The following is a 22,821-nucleotide window of genomic DNA, read 5'->3' as shown; positions in this document are numbered from 1 at the left end:
AGAATGTGGCTTAAATAAGTGTTTGACCTCTTAGTAGTTTAGAGTTATTAGATGAGCTTACAAAGTGAAAGTGAAAGTACCAGTCACACAGCTAGAAAACAGTTAACCCTTTGTGACAGTGGCTCAATTGCAAAATATGATTTTTAGCCAAAAATGAGTTAAATGCAATCATAAACAAAAATTGCTTCCGAAGGTGTACATATCCAGTCTGAAAGCACCTTGTCATAGAGCAGGAGAAGCTGAGCAGATTGATATATATTTTTGGGAAACTATTCAGTAAAACCTGTAATTTATACATTTTATATATTTCCCTTTTCTACCTCCTGTGAAGAGCTGTCGGTACAGGAGGAAGGTGTTATCAGTAATTGATAGCATTGTGTGTATAAGTGTTCATAGAGAGATAGCTGTCAGTCACTGATAACACCTCCTCCCTGTACTTATAGTTCTTCCCAGTAAGTGGGGGAAAAAAAGCAGAGATATAAATGTATAAATTACATGTTTTACTGCATCTTGTCCCACAAAACTGTATGTCAATCTGCTAAGCTCCCTCTGCTCCCCCTTTCAGATTGCACTGCATTTTTTGGTGATTGGTCCTCTTTAAACCATGCCAAAATTCCACCATCAAAAGACCCTGTGTGAACGAGCCCTTATTGGTGTCAGTATAAAGTGTGCTGTTTCTTAAATCTTATATTATATTTTTCTTATTGTATGTCTTTTATATTTTCTTCTTATAGCCTAAAACCAAGGAGAATGAGGAAGAGTTGGAACGTCATGCACAGTTCTTGCTGGTGAACTTCAATCACATTCACAAGCGCATCAGGAGGGTCGCAGACAAATATTTATCTGGACTGGTAGACAAGTGAGTATTAAGTGTTCACAAGGTTTAGAGTGATGCATAATTACCTGGTGGATGTACGCGTCTTTATAGTTTTTAAACTGAAAATGAATGCAAAAAAGACATATCATTTCTGGGTAAACTTTTTGCTGGAATGAAGTATTTACCATATGTAGTGTATATTTAAAGTTTTCCCTTTTTTTGTGACTTCTAAGTGCTCTTTGCTTTGTTTTCAGGTTCCCGCATTTACTATGGAGTGGTAAAGTGTTGAAAACCATGCTTGATATCTTGCAGACTTTGTCTTTGTCACTTAGTGCGGTGAGAACCAATTCACGGTATAGTATTTATAACTAACCACCCCTGTTGGATCTAGGTGACATTAAGGGAAGACTCCCAAAAAAAAATCATTAGGCCTCAAAATAGAGAACACCAAAAAAAAAAAATCATGCCCTGTACTGGGCATAACACAGTGTATCAGTTTTTCTTGGAGTTTTTGTGCATTTCATTGGCAGTGAGTGGATGGTAGAGTTAGGCCTCTTGCACACAACTGTATGCCCTATGAGACATACGGTCCGTGAGCGGGCCATATGTCCCGGAGTGGCATTGATCGTGCACACGGGAGTACACAGCATCATAGATTACAATGATGCTGTGGACGTCAGGCCACCCGTGGGGCTATTGTCCCGCACTCATAAGATCATATGAGTGTAATCTATGATGCTGTGTGACCCCGTGTGCACTATCAATGCCGCTCCGGGACATATGGCCCGCTCACGGACCATATGTCTCGGAGGGCATACGGTCATGTGCAAGAGACCTTAGAGAGATACCATTGTCCTTCTTTTTTTTTTTTTTTTTTTTTTTTTTTAAAACTACTATACTGCAGTGCTTGCAAGTAGGCTGTGTTCTTATCATGTTAAAGGGCATCTGTCAGCAGCTTTGTACCTATGAAACTGGCTGCACTCGGCAGCTGTAGACATCTGTGTTGATGTTTTAATAAATGCAAATGAGCCTCTTGGAGTAACCGGGGTGTTGCCGTTACACCTAGAGGCTCGGCTCTCTCAGCAACTGCTGCGCCCTCTGTACTTTGTTTGACAGGGTCAGGTGTGATGATGTTTTCAATGCTGGCTCTATCAAAGTGCAGAGGGTGCCACAGTTGCAGAGAGAACAGAGCCACTAGGTGTAACAGCAACGCCCCCATTGCTCATAGAGGCTCATTTTGCATATATTAAAACATCAGCCAGCAATGCGGGCACATATAAACATGGGACCAACACAGATGTCTTCAGCTGCCAAGTGCAATAGGGTCAAATCTGCCCAGGGATGCCCTTTTATTGTCTCGTTTGACATATAAATCAGGAAAAGTTCTCAATGTATATTACAAACAGCATCGTGTTTGCATTATTATACTGATGAGGGCACATGTTGTATCATATTTCAGGACATTCACAAGGACCAACCATATTACGACATTCCAGATGCTCCATACAGAATCACTGTGCCTGATACTTATGAGGCCAGAGAGGTAAGGGCATTCTCTGTCTCTGCAGTGTGCTGCCTATACTTCTTCCTTCTCCTCACTGAAGCCTAATGAATCTTACATTTATTAATTTAGCATTTTGCCCAGTACCATCAAATGTAATTGCGACAGTCAACAAAAGATTTGAATTTGCTTTATTGCAGAGCATTGTAAAGGACTTTGCTGCTCGTTGTGGGATGATCCTGCAAGAAGCTATGAAATGGGCACCATCTGTGACAAAATCCCACTTGCAGGTATTAACTAGGATCTTGAGTTGTGGTTATTAACTTCTTCATTATTAGTTAAATTTGTACTATATGACATTTTTTCAACGATTTTCCCCACAATTTTCCTCTATGGCATAGCAAATGGGTGTCCGAGTGTGATCTGTGAATTTTTCTATATGCAGATCAGAAAATGAAAAAAAATCACCCTTATACCAAAGTCTTTGGTTAAAGGTCTATCTCTAGAATAAAGCCGCATTTACACAGCCCGTTGCTTGGACCATTTTCCGGAACAAGCGTTCCTGATGTTGGGCCATTTAAAAGTGCCGCATATTACCTGAAATGTGCGGTGCGGACACCTCAATCATCATTCCTGGGCAGCAGATCGTGATATCGAAACCCTACTCTGCTGCCCAGGAACAATGATTTTGTATGGGCATGAGCTATAGCAGCAGTCGTCATTCATCCTCCTACTGTGGAGGTGATGGCTGTGTTTAAATGTAGCGCTTCACCTCCACTTAAAGAGCAGCCAATTGTTGGGAAGAAACACTTTCTTTTTCCACAGTCATCTGCCCTTTGACCAGAAGGTGGATCTGTGAAAGTCTGATTCCCAACGATCAACACACAAAAGGGGTTTGAACAGTTCTTGGAGCACCACAGCCTCTTTACCTACTACAACTGAGGGCACCCTACATGTGCATGATTTGTCCGGAGCTCGACCGAAATCTTTGCTGATTTTTGTGTTGAATTGGGAAGCCTGACCCCAGAAATACCCTTATAATATGATGATATCCAGTTTTACGTGCTGTGTTTTTTTTGTTTTTTTTTGTAATCTGTGCCCCTTTTGTTGACTGTTTTGGTATGAATTAATGAATTTGCTTTTTCTATTCACTTCTTGTACAGGAATATCTGAACAAGCACCAGAACTGGGTATCTGGCCTCTCTCAGCACACTGGACTTGCCATGGCAACTGAAAGCATATTGCATTTTGCAGGCTACAATAAGCAGAACACAACTTTAGGGGTGAGTGACTATCTTGCTGATTTTAAAGGGGCTTTCATCCATGCAGTGCTAATAATTGCAGAATTTGAATGAAAATGTGTCTAGAAACAGGATGGATAGATGGATGGAGCTATGCATGTGCCATGTCAATGATACAGTTATAATCAAAATCTTCCAAAGTAATGACCAGCAGAGAAATGTATGTCTTGAAGTTTAATTTATTCACTTAGGCTGCAAGTGTTATCACTTTTGCATTAGTTGAACAATATGTACTGAAACATATAGTGGATGCTGAAGGTCAGTTTGCACTATTACTGCATATTTGTATAGACACATATTAATGTGGAGCTGAAAATAATGTCTTGCTGGTTAAAAGGGGTTTCTGAATTTTTTTTTTTTTTTTTTACTGATGTCTTATCCTCTGGACAGGTCTTCGGTGTCTGATCGGTGGGGGTCCAACACCTGGGACCCCCGCTGATAAACTGTTTTGAGAAGGCAGTGGCGCTCCTGTGAGTGCCGCTGCCTTCTTACAGCTTGGGCTACTTTCACACTCGCGTTTGGTGCGAATCCGCCATGGATCTGCACAGACGGATCCGTTCAGATAATACAACCATCTCCATCCGTTCAAAACGTATCCGTTTGTATTATCTTTAACATAGCCAAGACGGATCCGCCTTGAACACTATTGAAAGTCAAAGGAGGACAGATCCGTTTTCTACTGTGCCAAATTGTGTCATTGAAAACGGATCCTTCCCCATTGACTTACATTGTGCGTTAGAACGGATCCGTTTGGCTCCGTTTCGTCAGACGGACACCAAAACGCTGCAAAGCGGAATGGAGACTAATCGGAGGCAAACTGATGCATTCTGAGCGGATCCTTTTCCATTCAGAATGCATTCGTTCAAAACTGATCAATTTTGGACCGCTTGTGAGAGCCCTGAACGGATCTCACAAACGGAAAGCCAAAACGCCAGTGTGAAAGTAGCCTTACCAAGCACAGTGCCATACATAGTATAGTGGCTGTGTTTGGTATCGCAGCTCAGCCCTATTCACTTGAATGGGATTGAGCTGCTTCTAGGCTACGTGAATGACGTCTCTGGCCTAGAAAAAGCAGAGAAAATGCCCTCTCAAACAGCTGATCAGTGGGGGTCCAACACCCGGGACCCCTGCCGATTTAGCTGTTCGAGAAGGCAGCGGATAGGTCATCGGTATCAAAATCTCTGAAAACCCCTTTAAACCTTTTGCCAGGTCTTCCTTGAAGCACTTACCACACTTGGTCTTTGTATTAGGCCTCATGAGTTTTAGAGCCGTAATATGGCACCAGTATGAAGCTTTTCTACCCCACAAGCAATGGTTACATCATTGTACAGTCCTCTGTGGAACCTGTGCTGTGTGCATGAGCCCTTTTTTGTGTGTATTATACCTTCTGTGTTTTTGTGAAAAGTTAATTTTTTACCATTGTCAGAAGAAATAGTCCCCCCTGATACCTTAGTCTGTGTAATACATTCAGCCACCCTAGAATATAATGTTTGTTGTGTATAGAGATAAAAGAAGGCGGCACTCACCACTGTAGAGTATACTTTCCTTTATTCTTCCATATATTAAAACATTGGGACTGGATCGACCTGCAAAGTTTTACAGCAAATAGAGCGGCAACGGCCGTTTTTCGCTAGTTTGCGCTTCCTCTGGCCACTGATGTCAGCGCGCACCTATGCGATGACCTTTGCACATAGACGCTTGCCTTGATTACATTACCAAAAAAATACCAAGAAAAAACCATTTAGCAATACTGCGACATTACACAAATACACTGAGGTCATTTCTGTCATTAAGTCCTGAGGGGCTCAAGGCTGCAGTTCTCATTATCCATCTCGCTTCTTTTTGTAGAAGCGTGCGATACCTTGAAACATGTGTGGAACTAACTCAATTCCCACAAAAGACAGACAACCTAGATCTCCTCCATGTTTGGTACGGACACACATGTTCTATAAGCCTTGGGCAACCCTTACCTGTTCTGATTGAATTTATATGCCCCCTGAACCTTTCAAAGAGGGGTGGTATCGTCTTCCCTATATAAAAAGCACCGCATCGGCACTGCACCAAGTAGACAACAAAATGACTTCTACATGTGATGAACTGAGATACCCTATGTGACACCCCTCCAAAAGACAGAAACTTACTTTGACTGTTATATTTACAAAAGGAGCAATTACCGCATTTGTGATTGCCTGTCTGTTTTGTATTAGACAACCAGTTACCCGCTTTTGTGTCCCGAATTTTTCTCCAACACTAATTTGTCCTTAATAGTATGACACCGTTTAAAAGTAACGAGGGGTCTTTTCTCCATAAGCTCTTGTAACCCTTCTTCATTTCTCAAAATATCCCAATTGTTCTGAATATGTTTGATTGAATCAGCCATTGGGCTGAACTTAAAGGCAAACGCAAGCCTCTCTTCTCCACCCTGTGCCCTAGACTTCTTCCTAGCCAATAATTGATTCTGTGTAAGGAGCATGACTTGTTTCCCAGCTGCATTTCCATCTTGTTCAGGGTAACCCCTAGCAACTAATCAGTCTTTTAGTTCTTGCGCTTGTCTTGCATACCCTTCCCGTGTGTTATTAATTCGCTTTAACCGAACAAATTGACTTTATGGTATGGCCTGTTTTACACTCTGCGGGTGAAAGCTATTATGGTACAATAGGGAGTTGGTAGCAGAGGGTTTTCGATATCCACATGTTCACAATTTCCCTTTGTGTGCCGACACCGATGCATCTAAAATTTCTAGGGACTTCCCTCCATAATTAAGCGTGAACCTCATGTTCATATCATTGACGTTATTTAAATGGGTTAGGAAATCTCTACATCGCGTCTCCGTGCCCGACCAAATTCAGAACATGTCGTCGACATAACGCCAAAAATGCTGCGTGTACCGTAAAAATGGGTTACTGCTAGAAAACACACATTTGTCCTCAAATACAGCCAAAAATAAGTTGACGAAGATACACGACACAGGAGTACCCATTGCCGTTCCAAGTCTTTGTTTTTACCATTGTTCGCCAAACTTAAAGGCATTGTTAGTGAGGACCAAATCAAGGGCTTTCTCGACGAAATGGCAATAGAGTTTACTTTTATCTGTCCTGCTTAACACTTTTTTAATTGCTTCAACTCCCACCGTATGAGGAATGCGGATGTACAGGCTCTCTACATCCAGTGACACTAGGCTGAATCCCTCCTGCCACTCAAAATTATTAATGGCACGGAGGAAGTCTCCTGTGTCACTTCGATGTGTGGGGGCACATTTCAATAGCGGTCCACGTATTTAGATAACGCCTTAGCGACTTGTGGACCTTGAGTACAAAGTACCAGGTGGGTTTTCTAGGGTGGGACGGTACCAATTTATCGATGATACTACTAGGGAGGAAGTCAGCCGCTACGTATTTAAGTAACAGTTTTTCTCCAGTGGGATCACTTCCCAATTTCTCATATACAGTGAGATCTTCAAGTTGTCTGTGTGCCTCCTGTAGGTAGTAATCCTTGGTCATCAGAACAACGTTGTCCCCCTTGTCAGCCGGCTTCACTACGACATCATCTAACTTACCGAGCCACTGAAGGGCGATTCTCTCACCTGCAGTTATGTTATCTTGGACCCTGGGATAAATCAAAGCTTTCATATCCCTAAGGACCTGTTTGTGAAAGATGTCTATGCTACAGCCGGCCGGCATGCGGGGACAAAACGTGGATTTAATACCACCCTTGAATCTGTCGAACCCTCCAAATGTACTTCTCTGCTATCGTAGGTCAGTATCGGTAAGTAACTCTAGGCATGAGACTTCCATTTTGTCGAATTGATTAGTGATACTAAACCCCAACTGATTAATATCAGCTGGTATTTCTCCTTGCTTACTCAATGGTTGCTTAAAGGGTACATCTCTGAACATTTTTTTAAGATACAGCTTGTGGATCGATCTATACAGATCAATCTCAAACTCCACTGGATCAAAATACTTAACCAGACTGTATCCCAGCCCTTTATTAAGGACTGCGATACAGTCTGGAGAGAGTTCATGGTCAGTCAAGTTAATCACAATATTTTTTTTGGCCCCCACATATGGAAGAATAAAGGAACGTATACTCTACAGTGGTGGGTGCCGCCTTCTTTTATCTCTATACACAACTATCGTTGGCACTTGAATATTGGCTGAGCACCACGTATACTGTTTGGAGATAGACAGAGTGTCAGGGGGGTTCAATACGTAACGGATAGACATACGGCAGTGCCACTCATCTCTACATTTTACTTGTTTTGTACTAGAATATAATGTATTCAGTGTCCCTTTTCCAGTAAAAAAAAATAATAAAATTAAAAATACAAAAAAATCACATTAAATGGGGAATGAGCAAAACACTTATCTGGTGACCTCCTTTTCATCTTTTTAGTTCCAGATCGGATAAAGGGGTTGGGACATCTTGGACATTGAGTTGAGGGCATATTCCTAGGATATGCACCCAATGTCTGCTTTTTTCAGCACTCCCATAAAAACTGCACTTTGCGGGCTGTGTTCTAAGGATAGGTAGGACCCACACCTATCAGACATTGTAGGCATATCCTAGCGATATGCCCCGAATGTCCAAGATGGGCCAACACTGTTAATTCTTGGGCTCCTTTTCTGCCATCCATGATGACTGTACTGCTTCTAAGACTGCCTGATGCACACTGGGCATTTGGTAACCCAAGACACTTCCTGCTACAATTGATTTGGCCAACACTGCTCATGTGAACACTGCTGGCCAGTCCAAGGGCAGTAGGAAGTGTCTTGGGTTACCAAATACACAGTATGCTTCAGACAGCCTGAAAAGCAATGTAGCCATTGTGGATGGCAGAAGACCTTGGGAACTGACAGATCTGCAGCTACAAAGATGGAAAGGGGATCACCATGTTTTCTGTTCCCCAGTTAATGTGAATTTTTTTTCTTGAGTTTGACGGTCACTTTAAAATTAAGAAGGTGTATTCTCTTTGTAAATTTCTGCTAGTCCATTGGTGAATGGTGGACTTCTCCACTATTAATCTGAGCCTGAGAAATCCCACTATGGATTATTTTCAGAGACTCCACATTGAAGTGATTTCTCAGCACTGCATGGAGGACTCATGAATAAGTCAGACTTCGAATAACTATAAAGGCTCTAAATAACTCTCTATAATACAATTTACATGTACCACACACTATATTAGGACTTCGGTATCACGGATGTTACAATGCAGAAAGAAGGTTTGTATGTAGTTTCAGCTCGCCAAGTCCTATGGAGTCCCCATGTCTGTACGTGGATACCATGTCAGTTACATGTGCATGATCCAAGGGTAGAAGTTAAGTCCAGCACCAGATCTAGAGATAAGTCACTCCTTTATTGAAGCATAAAATCAACTGTAATCCTCAAAGAGGCGTTCTTCCATTCAGTGCTAATAATTGCTGAATTTTTGTGACGATATGTCTAGAAACAGGATGGATAGATGGAGCTATACGCATTTCCAACGCATACCTTGTCCTGAACTACAGCACAATTTTAATATGCTTCAATAAAGGATTGACTTTTATTTCCAGACCTGGTGCGGGACTTAACTTCTATCCAGTTTTTAGAATAACTGTGTAATGGCACATTATACAATTTCCCCTTCACAGTGTGTGGCTAGAAACATTTTTTTCAGTTTGAAGATTATTTACTGATCACATAACACTTATCTTATTGTTCCATGTATTCTCTCTAGCGGAAGCTTACAAAGAGAATATGTCACTAGGAAATTCCCTGATAAACCAGACACATTGCCTTGTATGTCTAGCTCACCTAAATGTATTGATACCTTTCACTTAGCAATCTGTTTTAGAGAAAAGTGCTTTTAATCAATATGCAGATGAGCAGTTAAGTGCACCGAGGGCGGGCCCAAGCCATTCTGTTCACCTTTGCTCCTCCTGCTTCCTCAGCAAGCCCCGCCTCCCCCCTCCTTGACACTGCATTGTCATCTGGGCCTGGTTTTGTCAATCAGGAAAGAAAGAGGAAGCAGGAAGAGCAAGGGTGAAGCAACGGATTGCCTGGTTTCAGGAGGATTTTTTTCTTTGTGTTAAATTTAGAGCGTGAAACTAAGGTCTTGTTCACATCCCTGTTGAAGGCTCTGCTAGACACCTCCGTCACAAATTCCATGGGAAAAAAAAAGCCAGAAAAATAGAGTAGCATGCTGCGCCATTTTGGCCAGTAAAATGTTGGGCTTTCGGACAGAAACCTGACTGACCTCCTTTATAATTTGCTTGAGGTTAGACAGCTCACGATCCGTGTGTCGCTCTGCGCCTGAAGGGGCGATCCCCACGGTCAATTTCAAAGTAATCCCAGCAGGCGTGTTGCTTTCAGCAAGGTATATTCTTTATTTTCATATCCAATAAGAATATTTTACAGCGAGTGAGCGCCAGCCTCCTTTTATAGTCAGTGGTTTCATCAGTCATGTTTCCCAACAGAGTGGAGCCTCCATTATCTTCGTTATTCTGCTCCTGTAGAAGGAATGTTAAGCACAGATGTGAACAAACCCTAAAGCATCATTTAACGATAAGCCCCCAGTAGTCGCTGTCCACTCCGATGGTTGTGTACTGTGGAGTGCTTCTTTATCTGTTAGCATGGCTATTTGTTTGTGCATGTGTTGTTCATTTTATTTCACGGTTATGTCAATTCACAATGTAACGCCGTTACCTTTTCTTCCACTTCTGCACTGATGATGTGATCTCATTATCCATGTGTTCCTGTTGCCCATGCCATGCATTGTCTGTTGTTGCCCTCCCCTCCAGTCTCCAGCTCCCTATTTCCAGGTTTGTTCTAACACTCACCATTTGCCACAAGTCTCTCTTATTTCTTCAGCCAAGGCTGCTCTTTTCTTCTTGATATCATCTTCCGGTTTTCCTCTGTTGGAACATTAATTCACTGTTTTTGGAATGAATGGTGAACAGCATTCTACTTTACTGCAGTCTGACCGGTGCACAGTAACCCTTTCCGTGGGGACTCTGCTGGGTGTCTTTCTATTAACATTGCTGCCTTCTTACATGGATTGCCAGAGAGCAGATTGTCGGGGGCTACAGCTATTGAGTGTTAAAAATTGACCTCCTGTACACAGTTATTGCACATACATCTTGTGTTAAATAAAAAACCAGTGCAACCAATTGACTGTCAATCTGACCAAAATTTCTAAATCCATTTTGAAACGTTATGCACACCTATTGACTATGATATCATAGTTGATGTATCAATATAATCCTACACTCTCGGGATATACATCAGAAGAGCATCCTGTTTTGATACGGCAGGAGTTGGAAGAAGATGGCTCTGGAGCCATCAGAATTGTGAATGCAGCTCTGGATTACAATGGCACAATAAGGAGGTGCTGCAGTCTTTATAGAGCTCCTCAACTTCTATATAGGTTATTTTTTTTTACATATATAGACAGTAAATTGACCTGTTACTTGTAATTGAAGGCCAAATCACAGCGATTCCCTTCAACAATTTTTCAATTTATTGTACTTTCATACAACCATTATATTAAGTTAAAGGGGGCTGCATTACTTTCCAAGTCACTCTGGACCCAGTACTAATTTTCTAGAATAGCCTTTACTTGTTTTGTACCTTTTAACTGATTAAGATTTATATTCATTAGTATGGCTATAGCTCTGGGAATATAATCTGTGTACCCTGTGCTTTATTTAGTATCTGATATTGTTTTAATCATTTGTTTTTGAGATGGAATAGCCGCCTCCGACATTTCTCTCTTTTATTCACTTTCACTGTCTGCATCTTTTTTTGTTTTAAACTGGTGCAAACTGGGTAATGCAGAGCAGGGTTTCCAGTCTTCAAGTATTACCAGTAAATGTTGCACTGCATTTCCAACAGACAACACAACTAACTGAACGGCCAGCCTGTGTCAAAAAGGATTATTCCAATTTCATGGCATCTCTGAACCTGCGTAACCGGTATGCTGGAGAGGTAAGTAGATTTCATGGTAGTGAGGCATAACATTGTATCAGCCAATACATGCTGCTGTTCTAGTGCATTTTTTATTATATTGTTTTCTGACGTTTAAGGGGTTTTCCAGTTTAGAAATGTCTTTTTCATACACCCTGTTAGGGAACCCTGAGTTAATGGAGGTAGATCCTCTTTTCAGGACCCTCCTCTCTTGGCTAGAGTGGAGAGCGGAAGAGCAGTTTACATTGCATTTAGTAGTGACAGGTCCTCTTTAAACAGATTGTGCTTTTGCTAAAACTTTGTATACAATTTATCATTTACTAGAACACATAAAGCTTAAAGGGGTTGTCCAAGTTATATTTATTGATGACCTATCCTTAGGATAGGTCATCAATATCAGATCGGCTGGGGTCCGACACCCGGCACCCCTGCCGATCAACTGTTTGAAGAGAAGGCGCGTGCCGTGCCAGCGCTGCCTCCTTTTCATTGTTTACCTGCTCGCCGTTGCATCTGCAGCAGTGAGCAGGTGTAATTACACCCAAGTCGTCCCATTCATTTCAATAAGACGGATCACTCCTATACAAGTGTATAGAAGCGATCCGTACCATTGAAATGAATGGGACGGCTTGGGTGTAATTACACCTGCTCACTGCTGCAGATGCAACGGCGAGCAGGTAAACAATGAAGAGGAGGCAGCGCTGGCACGGCGCGCGCCTTCTCTTCAAACAGTTGATCAGTGAGGGTGCCTGGTGTCGGACCCCAGCCGATCTGATATTGATGACCTATCCTAAGGATAGGTCCTCAATAAATATAACTTGGACAACTTCTTTTAATAAATGGGGATTCTGATTCAGATTCACCACTTGGGAGTCTGTAGACACAGATTGCCTTCTACTCCACCCATCAAAAAGGCTAGTCATATGTCTGTTTCCCTTCCCGAGCATCTTCCTGTACTCCCTTAGTACTTTGAATGTTGACTACACATTGCTCAGCCTTCAGTCACCCTTCCCACATGTTTGTCTACTGTGTCTATTGTTAAATCCTGCCCTGGTCAAGGCATATACTTGATTTAACAGAAATAGTAGACCACATTATGAAATCCCAAGAAATCTTAATCTCAGATTCTCCCGGTAGGTCGCTGGCATGATCGAGTTCTCCAGAGCCACTAGTCGGACCTCTGATTTGAACACGTTAATGCTGAAAAATCTGAATAATGCGTTGGATTCAGACCAGCCAGAAGCATACACCCAAGTCATGTTCAAACTCGCAGCCATGCTCATCAGCAGCAATGGTAAGAGTTCTAGATTTGTTGCAAAAAGAAGCAAGACCATGTGTTTTTAATCTGACATATAAAAATATCTATGTTCTAGATTGTGATGCTCAGCTTCTACACCATTTATGTTGGGCTCCTCTTCGTATGTTTACTGACCATGGAATGGAGACAGCCATTGCTTGCTGGGAATGGCTTTTGGCAGCTAAGAATGGGATTGAAGTACCGGTAAGGAACTAATTGGCGTGACCCAACCTTATAGAGAAAATGTATCATTGATTTAGTTGGAAAAGCCCTATGTCTGAGCATAATAAAATGTTTTCTTTCTCGTTGCTGGAGGGTTCATGGGTTGTAAACGGAATTTTTAATTATTTACTGTGCTTCTGTATCTGTGCTGTGCTGTGCTTTCCCTAAACTCATTGTATTCTCACAGTTCATGCGAGAGATGGCTGGTGCTTGGCAAATGACAGTGGAGCAGAAGATTGGGCTGTTCTCACCTGAGCAGAAGGAAGCAGACCCTTTGGCTGCCTCAGAGCAAAGCCAACCTCATCCATGTCCTCCAGAAGTGAATCCCCATTACATATGGATTGATGTGAGTTGTAATTTGCCAACTATACAGATTTCTTCATACTGTCCAACAGTAGCAACCAGTCATGTTAGGGTGTACTCACACTGTGTTTGCAATCTACCTAAGACATATGCAGCGAGAAAGCTTCTAGTGCATATACGGACTATGGGGCACATTTTTTAAGACCGGCATTTTAGATGCCGGTCTTAATAAAGCCCTAAGCTGGCGATTGATCAGCTGGAGTTATGAAGAGGCGCCGGCCTCTTCATAACTTTGGTGCATCCAGCGCCAGTACTAAATGTAAGAGAGATTTCAAGTCTTACATTTAGACCATTTTCTACGCCTGAAACAGGCGTAGAAAATGGTCAATGAGACAAGCCTGCCGGACCGTCCTCTTCCCTTCCCATGCCACACCCTCAATTTTAGAACTGGTGTGAGCGGGGCAAAGTTGCAGATAACCGTTATGCCGCCATCTGCACATGAAATACGCTTAATTTAGGCGTATTTCAGTGTAGTAAATTACCCCCTATTTTTATACGCCCTTGTTGATTGATCTGTGCCAAAAGAGAGTCATTTTGGCATACACGTGGGAAGTGTATGTCATTGTACCTTTTTATTTATTTTTTTGTTAGCGTGGTTAAAGGGGTTGTCTGGAGCTTTCAACTGATGCTCGCAACCTATTGAAAGAATCATACTGTACTAACTTGCTCCCTGCTGCTCTAGTCCGGAGCGCTGACTCCTGCATGTCCATCTTTCAGTCTGCAGCTTATTTCATTCCTGGCATGGGCATGGTCACGTGCTCCACTGCAGCCAACTGCTGGCTTTAGCGGTGACGTGTATCTTGTGGATATGTTACCACTAGAGATGAGCGAATTTCATGTTATGAAATTCGTTCACGCTTCATTTGGTGGTAAAAGCAGAATTGCGTTATGGATTCCGTTACCACGGACCCTAACGCAATTCAATGGCGGGATGCATAACGGAATGCCTTTTAGAGACATTCCATTATTCATTCCATCATAATAGAAGTCTATGGACTACATAACGGATCCAGGACAGATCTGTTTTGCAGCCCATAGATTTCTATTATGACGAAATGAATAACTGAATGCCTGTAAAGGCATGCCGTTATGCATTCAGTCATAGAATTGCGTTATGGTCCTTGGTAACGGAATCCATAACGCAATTCTGCTTTAACAAAGCGTGTACGAATTTCAAAATATGAAATTCGCTCATCTCTAGTTACCACTAAAGCAAGTCATTGGCTGCAGCGGAGCTGGTGCAGACTGAAAGATGGACATGCAGGAGTCAGAGATCAGGATTAGAGCAGCGGGGAGCAAGTAAGTATGAGTCCTTCATCAATCATTTGAACAATGTGGATTGGTGAGGACACATTAGAATTACAACTTACTTTTTTTCCCTCCTTTCTAGTTCCTGATGCAAAGGTTTGAAATTGCCAAGTATTGCAGCTCTGATCAGGTAGAGATATTCTCCAGTCTCCTGCAGCGATCACTTTCCCTAAATATTGGAGGGGCAAAAGGAAACATAAATAGACATGTGGCAGCTATTGGACCCCGATTTAAGTAAGCGTCTCATTTACCACTACTTGAAGTATAATTGCTGTTGTTTTATATATATATATATTTTTTTTTTTTTTAATAAATTGGACACACGAATATACAAAACTTTGTAATATATCTTATCAGATAAAGGTGCTTTCTTCTCCTCATATCAGGAACCTGCTCCACCCTTCACTAACTCTCAGTTCACTGCTCAGACCTCTGGCCAGTGAAGACAGACTGCCTGCTCACTGATGGATGAAATTACATAGAATTGTATGGAGAGGGGAGGATGAAGGGATAGGCTGCTGGAGACAGGCCGTGGCAGAGAGACTGACTGCTGGTTTATAAGTGATTTACCGTCTTGCTTAACTGCAGGATTTGCATCTAAACTGCTTAGTTCAACTGTATAGCATCCTCCATTACTGCTGTTGCTTCTGAGGGCGTGCTACAGAAAGTTTATCGGCAGAATCTCCTCTTTCTCTATGTCCTGTGTCTGGGCAGACATAAAACCAACTGCTTTCTGTCCTGCAGCTTATTCTGAAAAATTGCCTAAAACAACAGATACACTCAAAATCAAATGACCTAGATTTAACGTTTAATGTGTAAAGTTTATAACACACAAAACTAGGTAATTATATAGGGTAGTGTTTTGTCATATATATTTATCTGTTGATGTTGCCTTGCTTTACAATTCATAATAGCAATCGGGAAAACAGCAATCCTCTTTCTGATTTTGTGGTGTTCTCTATTATCTGTACACAGTGGTCTGTTCCACAATACACAGGACATCTCCTTGGCTGACTACATTATTGTGGAACATACCACTGTACACGGATAATGGAGGGGTTATGACTACACTAAGAAGTTTTTAAGGAAGTTCGTTTTTTTGTTTTCTTCAAATTAGTATACAGCAGTGCAAATAAGTACCTAGTATATTGCTAAAAAACTTTTACACTGCTCTAAATTGTAGGATGAACGTACACGATGACACTACTTTCAGATTTATATGAATTGAAACTTTTGTTTAGACTATTGGATTTGTTTGCTTTACAAGTTGGAGTGACTTCCCACTGAAGTCAATGGGACCGTTTTTTAACAGCCGCTTAGACAGGAATGCACCCATCTAACAGCTATTAAAAACGGGTACACTAATGAAAAATGGCATTTTAGCGGTTAAAAAAACTATTACTGTATTCATGTCCTCCACCTGCATGCTCAGAAACAGTTGCTGTTCACTTGATGCAGAAGGACCTGTGCTCCTTGCATGATGATGTCACCATGTTGGGAGCGCAGGTCCTTCTGCAGCAAGTAGATGAGGTGAGTATTTGTATTTTCTTTTTCTTCGCATACTATGGGGGAAATGCTATGGCCCACTATGGTGGACATTATTAATTCTGGGGGCCACTATGGGGGACATTATGTATGCTGCAGGGTTTGGGATTTAAATTAAAAAGCCAATAAAAATCATCAATTTTTAGTGGCTGGCTGCAAAAATAAGTGTGTCCGTTTTCCATAGCCATTTTTTTTCACGTGTGGCCAGGCAGTGCTCCCTGGGAAAATGTTCCCTAATTTACAATGTATTCTGCAGCGTTATGTCTGTAAATTGAACAACTTGGGTAATTACTACTAGTACTAATAATATAATCGTTGAAGTAGCTTCAAAGCTTGCATTTAAACAGTTTTTTTTTTGATCATGTCTACCTAATAAGAGATTGCTTAAATTGTTTGTGTCCACCCTTTTCTGCAGGCTGCTGATTCTAGGCTTGTCATTATTACATGCAGATGTGGTTCCTAATGCCACCATTCGTAATGTTCTTAGGGAAAAAATCTACTCAACAGCATTTGATTACTTCAGGTACGGTATTGAATGCCTTTTTTCTGCTTTTTTGCAGATGTATCTTGATGAATTATTGGTTCTAATTAGGCAGATTCTTTTTTTGTTATATTAGTTTTATTATGAGTTATACGTTTATGACCATGCATTGCTTCGGCGTAATTAGGGATGAGCGAATTGACTTCGGATGAAACATCCGAAGTCGATTCGCATAAAACTTTGTTTCAATACTCCAAGTGGTTCAAGTGGAACCTTGGAACCAAAACCAAGTTCGGGAAATAGTTTTTTACAGTAGAAATCAATTTATGAAGTTATTACCAGAAGTCTCACGAGACTTCTGGTAATAACTTCGGCTCATCGGAGCCAATACATTCTAATACTGTACGGAGCCCTCGCTCTGTACTTGATTGAAATGAAATTTTACGCGAATCGAAGTCATCCGAAGTCAATTCGCTCATCCCTAGGTGTAATATATAAGGTTTGTCTTCATGCATGAACAACATCTATTCTTTGTACAGTTCTCCTCCTAAATTTCCAACACAATCAGAAAAGCAACTCCGAGAAGATATAACCATTATGATTAAGTTCTGGACAGCTATGTTCTCAGACAAGAAGTACCTTACAGCCAATCAGCTGGTTCCTCCAGGTGAGATTCTTCCAAGCGTAATCTCTTATTGAACAGTAGGCATTAACTTTTACATTTTATACATTGGATCAGATTGATTTATTATAGACATACTCATTATGGACTCAATTTTAAATCAGTTAAAAATAAATAAATATTGTATGCGGAACCATTCACTTCAATAAGTTCACAAAAAAAACTGAAGTTACTCCGTGTGCATTCCGTTTCCGTATTTTCGTTCCGCAAAAAAATAGAACATGTCCTATTATTGTCAGCATTTTGGACGAGGATAGTACTGTTCTATGAAGGGCCAGCTGTTCCGTTCCCCAAAATACGGAATGCACATGGATGTCATCCGTATTTTTTGCAGATATACGTTTTTTGCGGACCGCAAAATACATACTGTCGTGTGCATGAGCCCTAAGACTGTGTAGTAACTCTAGAGGTGAGCTCTAAAACAAGACCAGAGACATATCTAGTTGCTACAGAGCAAGACTTTAGCAACCAGGTCTACAGTGAAATCTGCCGGAAAGTATGAGGTGCAATTATGCGATCCTGATCTCGTTTAAAGCTTGTGTTCTTGGCTTTAAAACAAGAACTGGCTCAGGTCTTTAGCTGCTTTATAACCTGTGATACAACAGACTGACGTAGCCTCACCTGCAGCAAGCTCTCATGTCAGTCAGCATGGTGGAGGCGACTGCGTACAATGGAGGCTGTTTTGAGGAGGCACAAATTATCCCTGTAAATAGACGTCTGCATGTTTTCACCCCTTCCCCATCAATCAGTTTTTTTTTAAAAGACTGAAAAGTTGAGCATTTGACACCACAACCAAGACATTTACGTGTGTGGATCACGGCAGTAGAAAAGTTGCACCAAACATACAAACGTTATTTAAAGTTTACATCTTACACAGTCCCTATCCAGGGGCGTAGCTAAAGGTTCATAGGCCCTGGTGCAAGGGTTCAGCTTGGGCCCCCGTTCCCTCAGTGCTTTGAAACGTCCCCCCGTCCCCGTCCCCGTCCCCCCCCTCTGCCAAATTCTTGACCAAACCCCTTCCCTTCAGCCAGAGGTGTAACTTGAAGATTCTGGGCCCCAGTGCAAAATCTATAACAGAGCCCTCCCACCTTCTATTATACCAGTGTCTTCTTATACAGCACAAGGGTCTTTGGGCCCCCTCAGCCTCCTGGGCCCGATAGCGACTGCTACCTCTGTACCCACTATAGCTACGCTCCTGTCCCTATCCTGTCCATTCCCAATGTGTAATGTACAATATATACCATACAGACCACTTTTTTGTGTTAAGTGTAAAAGATATCCCCTATCAGTAAGGGTCTGGCTACTGGGGTCCCATGTTCATGTCCTGACGGAGCGACACTCCAAGCGTGTGCCCTGCTGATCCATTTATTCTCTATGGAAGCCAAGTACAGCGCTCCGCTATTTCTGGCAGTCTCCTAAAGAATGAATGGAGAAGCAGGGTGCATGCTCAGCCATCAGGACAGGTGCATGTATTGTCGGGATTGGTGAGGGTCCAGCGGTCAGACCCCACCAATCAGTTTGTTATCCCCTATCCTGTGAATAGAGGATAACTTATATACTTGGCACAGCCCCTTTTAAGAAAGTTGTCTTAGACATGATTGAGTGTTTTCCAGGATTAAAAAAAAAAGAAGTCTGCTTTTTATTTTGAGAAACAGCACCACTTTTGTACATTGGTTGTGTCTGGTATTGCAGCTCAGCCCCATTCCGAGTGAATAGCATTGAACTACAATGTCAGACAGTGAACAAGAGTGTTGCCATTTCTAGCCGTTTTAGGAAAGCAGATCCTTTAGGGAGAACCTGTCACTTAGAACATGTAGTCGGATCTGCCGGAAACATGTTATAGAACAGTTAGAGCTGAGTAGATTGAAATATAGCGGGAGATTTATCAAAACAGATGTAAAAGAAAACTGGTTTAGTTCCCCATAGCAACCAATCAGCTTCCACCTTTTAATTGCCAGAGCACCTTCGGAAAATGAAAGGTTTTCTTTAAATCTGTTTTGATAAATCCCCCCCCCCCCTTCCAATGTTTTGTTGAAAAAGATTTAGTACAACTTGTAACTTATTGATCTAAATCTTTGCTGAATCCAAGCTTAGGAGTCCAGTGGGAGGACCTATGCACTGAGATCTTACTACTTTGGCTGTCAGTCATGGATAAGACCTCCTACTGGACTCCTAAGCCCAGAACGAGCAAAGATTTTGATCTATATCTTGCAAACTGTGCTGAATCTGTTCCCTCAAAACCATATATCAGTTTGTTCAGTTCCTCCTGCTCTGTAAGACGGTGCCTTCAGATAGGACTGCATATTCAATGTGACAGGTCTTATTCCTCTATTTCTGAGACATGGGGCAATGAAGCCTGATTATTCTGAACTGTGTAGTACACTTCCAACCTGATGAGAAATCTTTAGTGTCCATTTATATTTTTAGTTATTGATTCTAGTCTTTTGCTATTGTTTTTCTTCACTTCTAGATAACCAGGATCCCTCAATGAACAGCCTGTCTGTAATGGCGGATGTGACGCGTAGTAATTTAGATGTAACGGTTGGATCACGGCAACAAACAACCCAGGGCTGGATAAATACGTACCCTTTATCCAGTGGCATGTCTACAATCTCCAAAAAATCTGGTAATTTATTAGTATTTTCACTGAGCCTCTTATATTTTTCTAGATTGTTTTTTCCAACAGTAAAATGTTATTTATTCCTAAATGTAAGCTTATATTCTATTGTATACATTGTTCTGTTCTCAGGATTGACCAAGAAAACAAACCGAGGGACTCAGTTACACAAATACTACATGAAAAGGAGGACTCTGCTTTTATCCCTCTTGGTATGAGCATGAATGAAGCTTTGATGTTTAGTATCCTTACTAAAGGTCTCTTTACACGGGACGATATGGCAGCAGGTTGTCGGGTAGGAAGCGTTCCTTCCCGACGATATGCTGCCAGCTGGTGGAAGAGCGTTTGCTAATGCCATTGCTTGTCTCTATACTGACTCTGTTTACACAGCACGATCTGCTGTGGGCAAACAATAGATCATTTGTTCGGTGACAAAAATTATTACCCGACGAACAAGCGTTTCGCTCTTTCATCAATTAGTCGGCGTTACATTTTTATGAATGCTTGTTAGCAATTATCTGTGACATTCTCAGCCCATGCAAAGGGACCTTAAAGAAGAACTCCCGCAAAAGAAAATGTATTCTCTGACCTGTTAGGGCGGGTTCACATCAGCGTTATGAATTCCAGACGGATCTGTTCTGCTTGCTCATAGAACTCTATTATGGCGGATCACAACGGAATGCCTCTAAAGGTTTCAGTTTTGAATTCCGTCTTATGGATTCCGTTATTTTCCATTATAACCATGTTATAACGGAAAGCCAGAACGGACGGAATTTATAACGTTGGTGTGAACCAGCCCTTAAGAAAGATACATGATGTAATCTGTAGTGAATGTAATCTTTTTACCAGCGTCTATATACGTGAACTATCCCCTCCCTTCTGATTGCATTCACTACAGATTACATCATGCACCTTTCTAACAGGTCAGAGAATAAAACTATTTTGTGGGAGTGCTACTTTAAGTAGCTGCATGGGCAACCAGCTGCAAAATGTACATATATATAAAAATGGAAATTCCAAAGATAAGTAGTGTGTTTATTACACCAGACGCGACGTTTCGGTTCTCTCTATGGAACCTTTTTCAAGCAGAGAGAACCGAAACGTCGCGTCTGGTGTAATAAACCCACAAACACACTACTCCTCTTTGGAAGAGCCGTACAATTTTCATTTTTATTATTACCTGGGTGTTGGATCGCTTACGCAGCCGCTGGCACTCTGTTTTCTACCTTGTTTGCAGTGCTGCCCAGCATATTATTTGATATATATATAGATATAGATATATATATATATATATATATATATGTATCTGTATCTCTGCAAACCATCCTATATGGTTTGTCATGTGTCGGTCTGTTCTTCAGATTTCTGGTTCATGGTCTTAGCCAAGTCAATTCTAGTGTCTGAGAGAAACCTAGGACAGATCAGTAGAAAGACAATTATTCTATCATTGTGTATGAAATGTGCCATCAATGCTTTCCAAACCAAACTTTTCCTTATTTTGCTTTCCTAGGCTACTGAGATTGATGGCCTGACTACATGGTACAACCCGCTGTCTGCTCCCGAGTTGGAGCTGGATCAAACTGGAGAAAACAGTGTTGCCAACTGGAGATCGAAGTACATCAGTCTTAGTGAAAAGCAGTGGAAAGACAATGTTAACCTGGCCTGGAGTATTTCTCCTCATCTAGCAGTCCAGTTACCTGCAAGGTGAATGTTCTTTACAGAGACGAGATGTCAGTGATGTTTGCTTGATTTCTCAGAAACGCTGCACTAAGAGTCATTATATCAGATCAAGTGGAGAATTTGGAGTAAAACTTTGTTAGGAAAGATATGTGCCTTTGTATATATGTGGGTTGTCCTTTGATATGTTATGACCTTTCTATGGTTTTTTTGGCCTGTCGTGAAAAAGGGTACCCTTTAATTTTCAGATTTAAAAACACTGAAGCTATTGCTGGAGAAGTGACTCGGCTAGTGAGACTGGACCCAGGTGCTGTAAGTGACATTCCAGAGGCCATCAAAGTAAGTGGTGAAAAGGGCAGACACGTTAACTCCTCAGCATTTTCTCTTGATCACTGATGCATTATTTTGTATTGCAGTATCTGGTAACGTGGCATACGATAGATGCAGATGCTCCAGAGCTCAGCCATATTCTATGCTGGGCACCAACTGACCCACCTACCGGACTGTCTTATTTCTCCAGCATGTACCCTCCACATCCACTAACTGCCCAATATGGGGTCAAAGTACTGCGATCATTCCCTCCGGTAATGACTCCCCACCCTGTGTTAATGTTAGTCTTAAGTAACTATTCTCTTCGTAGCTGATTCTTACTTTTCCATTTTGTCTCCTCGCTTTTTTTTTCCTTCACTTTCTTTACTTTATTTCTCTTTAGCCTTTATATCCTAATTTGCTCTTTGTGTTGTGTTTCTTTTTGTTTCTCTCTTAATTTCTAGGATGCCATTCTTTTTTACATTCCACAAATTGTTCAAGCTCTGCGGTATGACAAGGTGAGTTCTCTCTACTGATCCTCCCATATATTACCAGTTCATTTTCCAAAAGCTTGTCAAATGATCGAATGAACCAAAGTCAAATAAAGGTGCTCCATTAACGGTATGACTAGCTATAATTTGCATTGTTCAAATCTTAACATCTAAGTAAATGATGAAAACCAGTATCTGGTACATTTGGAAATTAATATTTGCTGGATTTGTCAGTATGTGTCACTTAATTTGTCATCACTATTGTT

At 41.4% G+C, this 22,821-nt stretch overlaps 1 protein-coding gene across 1 annotated transcript in view; it reads left to right on the top strand.

Moving 5' to 3' along the window:
• The window catches only part of PI4KA (phosphatidylinositol 4-kinase alpha), a 171,429-nt gene that overhangs the window by 113,010 nt on the left and 35,598 nt on the right, over positions 1–22,821 (top strand). Inside the window, 19 exon segments of the mRNA XM_040416365.1 lie at positions 735–859; positions 1,072–1,153; positions 2,277–2,360; positions 2,519–2,608; positions 3,482–3,601; positions 10,402–10,422; positions 11,495–11,587; positions 12,701–12,857; positions 12,937–13,064; positions 13,270–13,428; positions 14,836–14,987; positions 16,714–16,821; positions 17,319–17,446; positions 19,932–20,087; positions 20,211–20,290; positions 21,589–21,782; positions 22,004–22,094; positions 22,172–22,339; positions 22,529–22,582. Of these exon segments, the coding sequence (XP_040272299.1) occupies positions 735–859; positions 1,072–1,153; positions 2,277–2,360; positions 2,519–2,608; positions 3,482–3,601; positions 10,402–10,422; positions 11,495–11,587; positions 12,701–12,857; positions 12,937–13,064; positions 13,270–13,428; positions 14,836–14,987; positions 16,714–16,821; positions 17,319–17,446; positions 19,932–20,087; positions 20,211–20,290; positions 21,589–21,782; positions 22,004–22,094; positions 22,172–22,339; positions 22,529–22,582 (2,190 nt within the window).

Source organism: Bufo bufo, chromosome 2, assembly GCF_905171765.1.
Source record: "Bufo bufo chromosome 2, aBufBuf1.1, whole genome shotgun sequence".
Classification (NCBI taxonomy): Eukaryota; Metazoa; Chordata; class Amphibia; order Anura; family Bufonidae; genus Bufo; species Bufo bufo.
The sequence above is the reverse complement of the archived record's forward strand: the minus strand, read 5'-3'. Positions and strand labels throughout refer to the sequence as shown.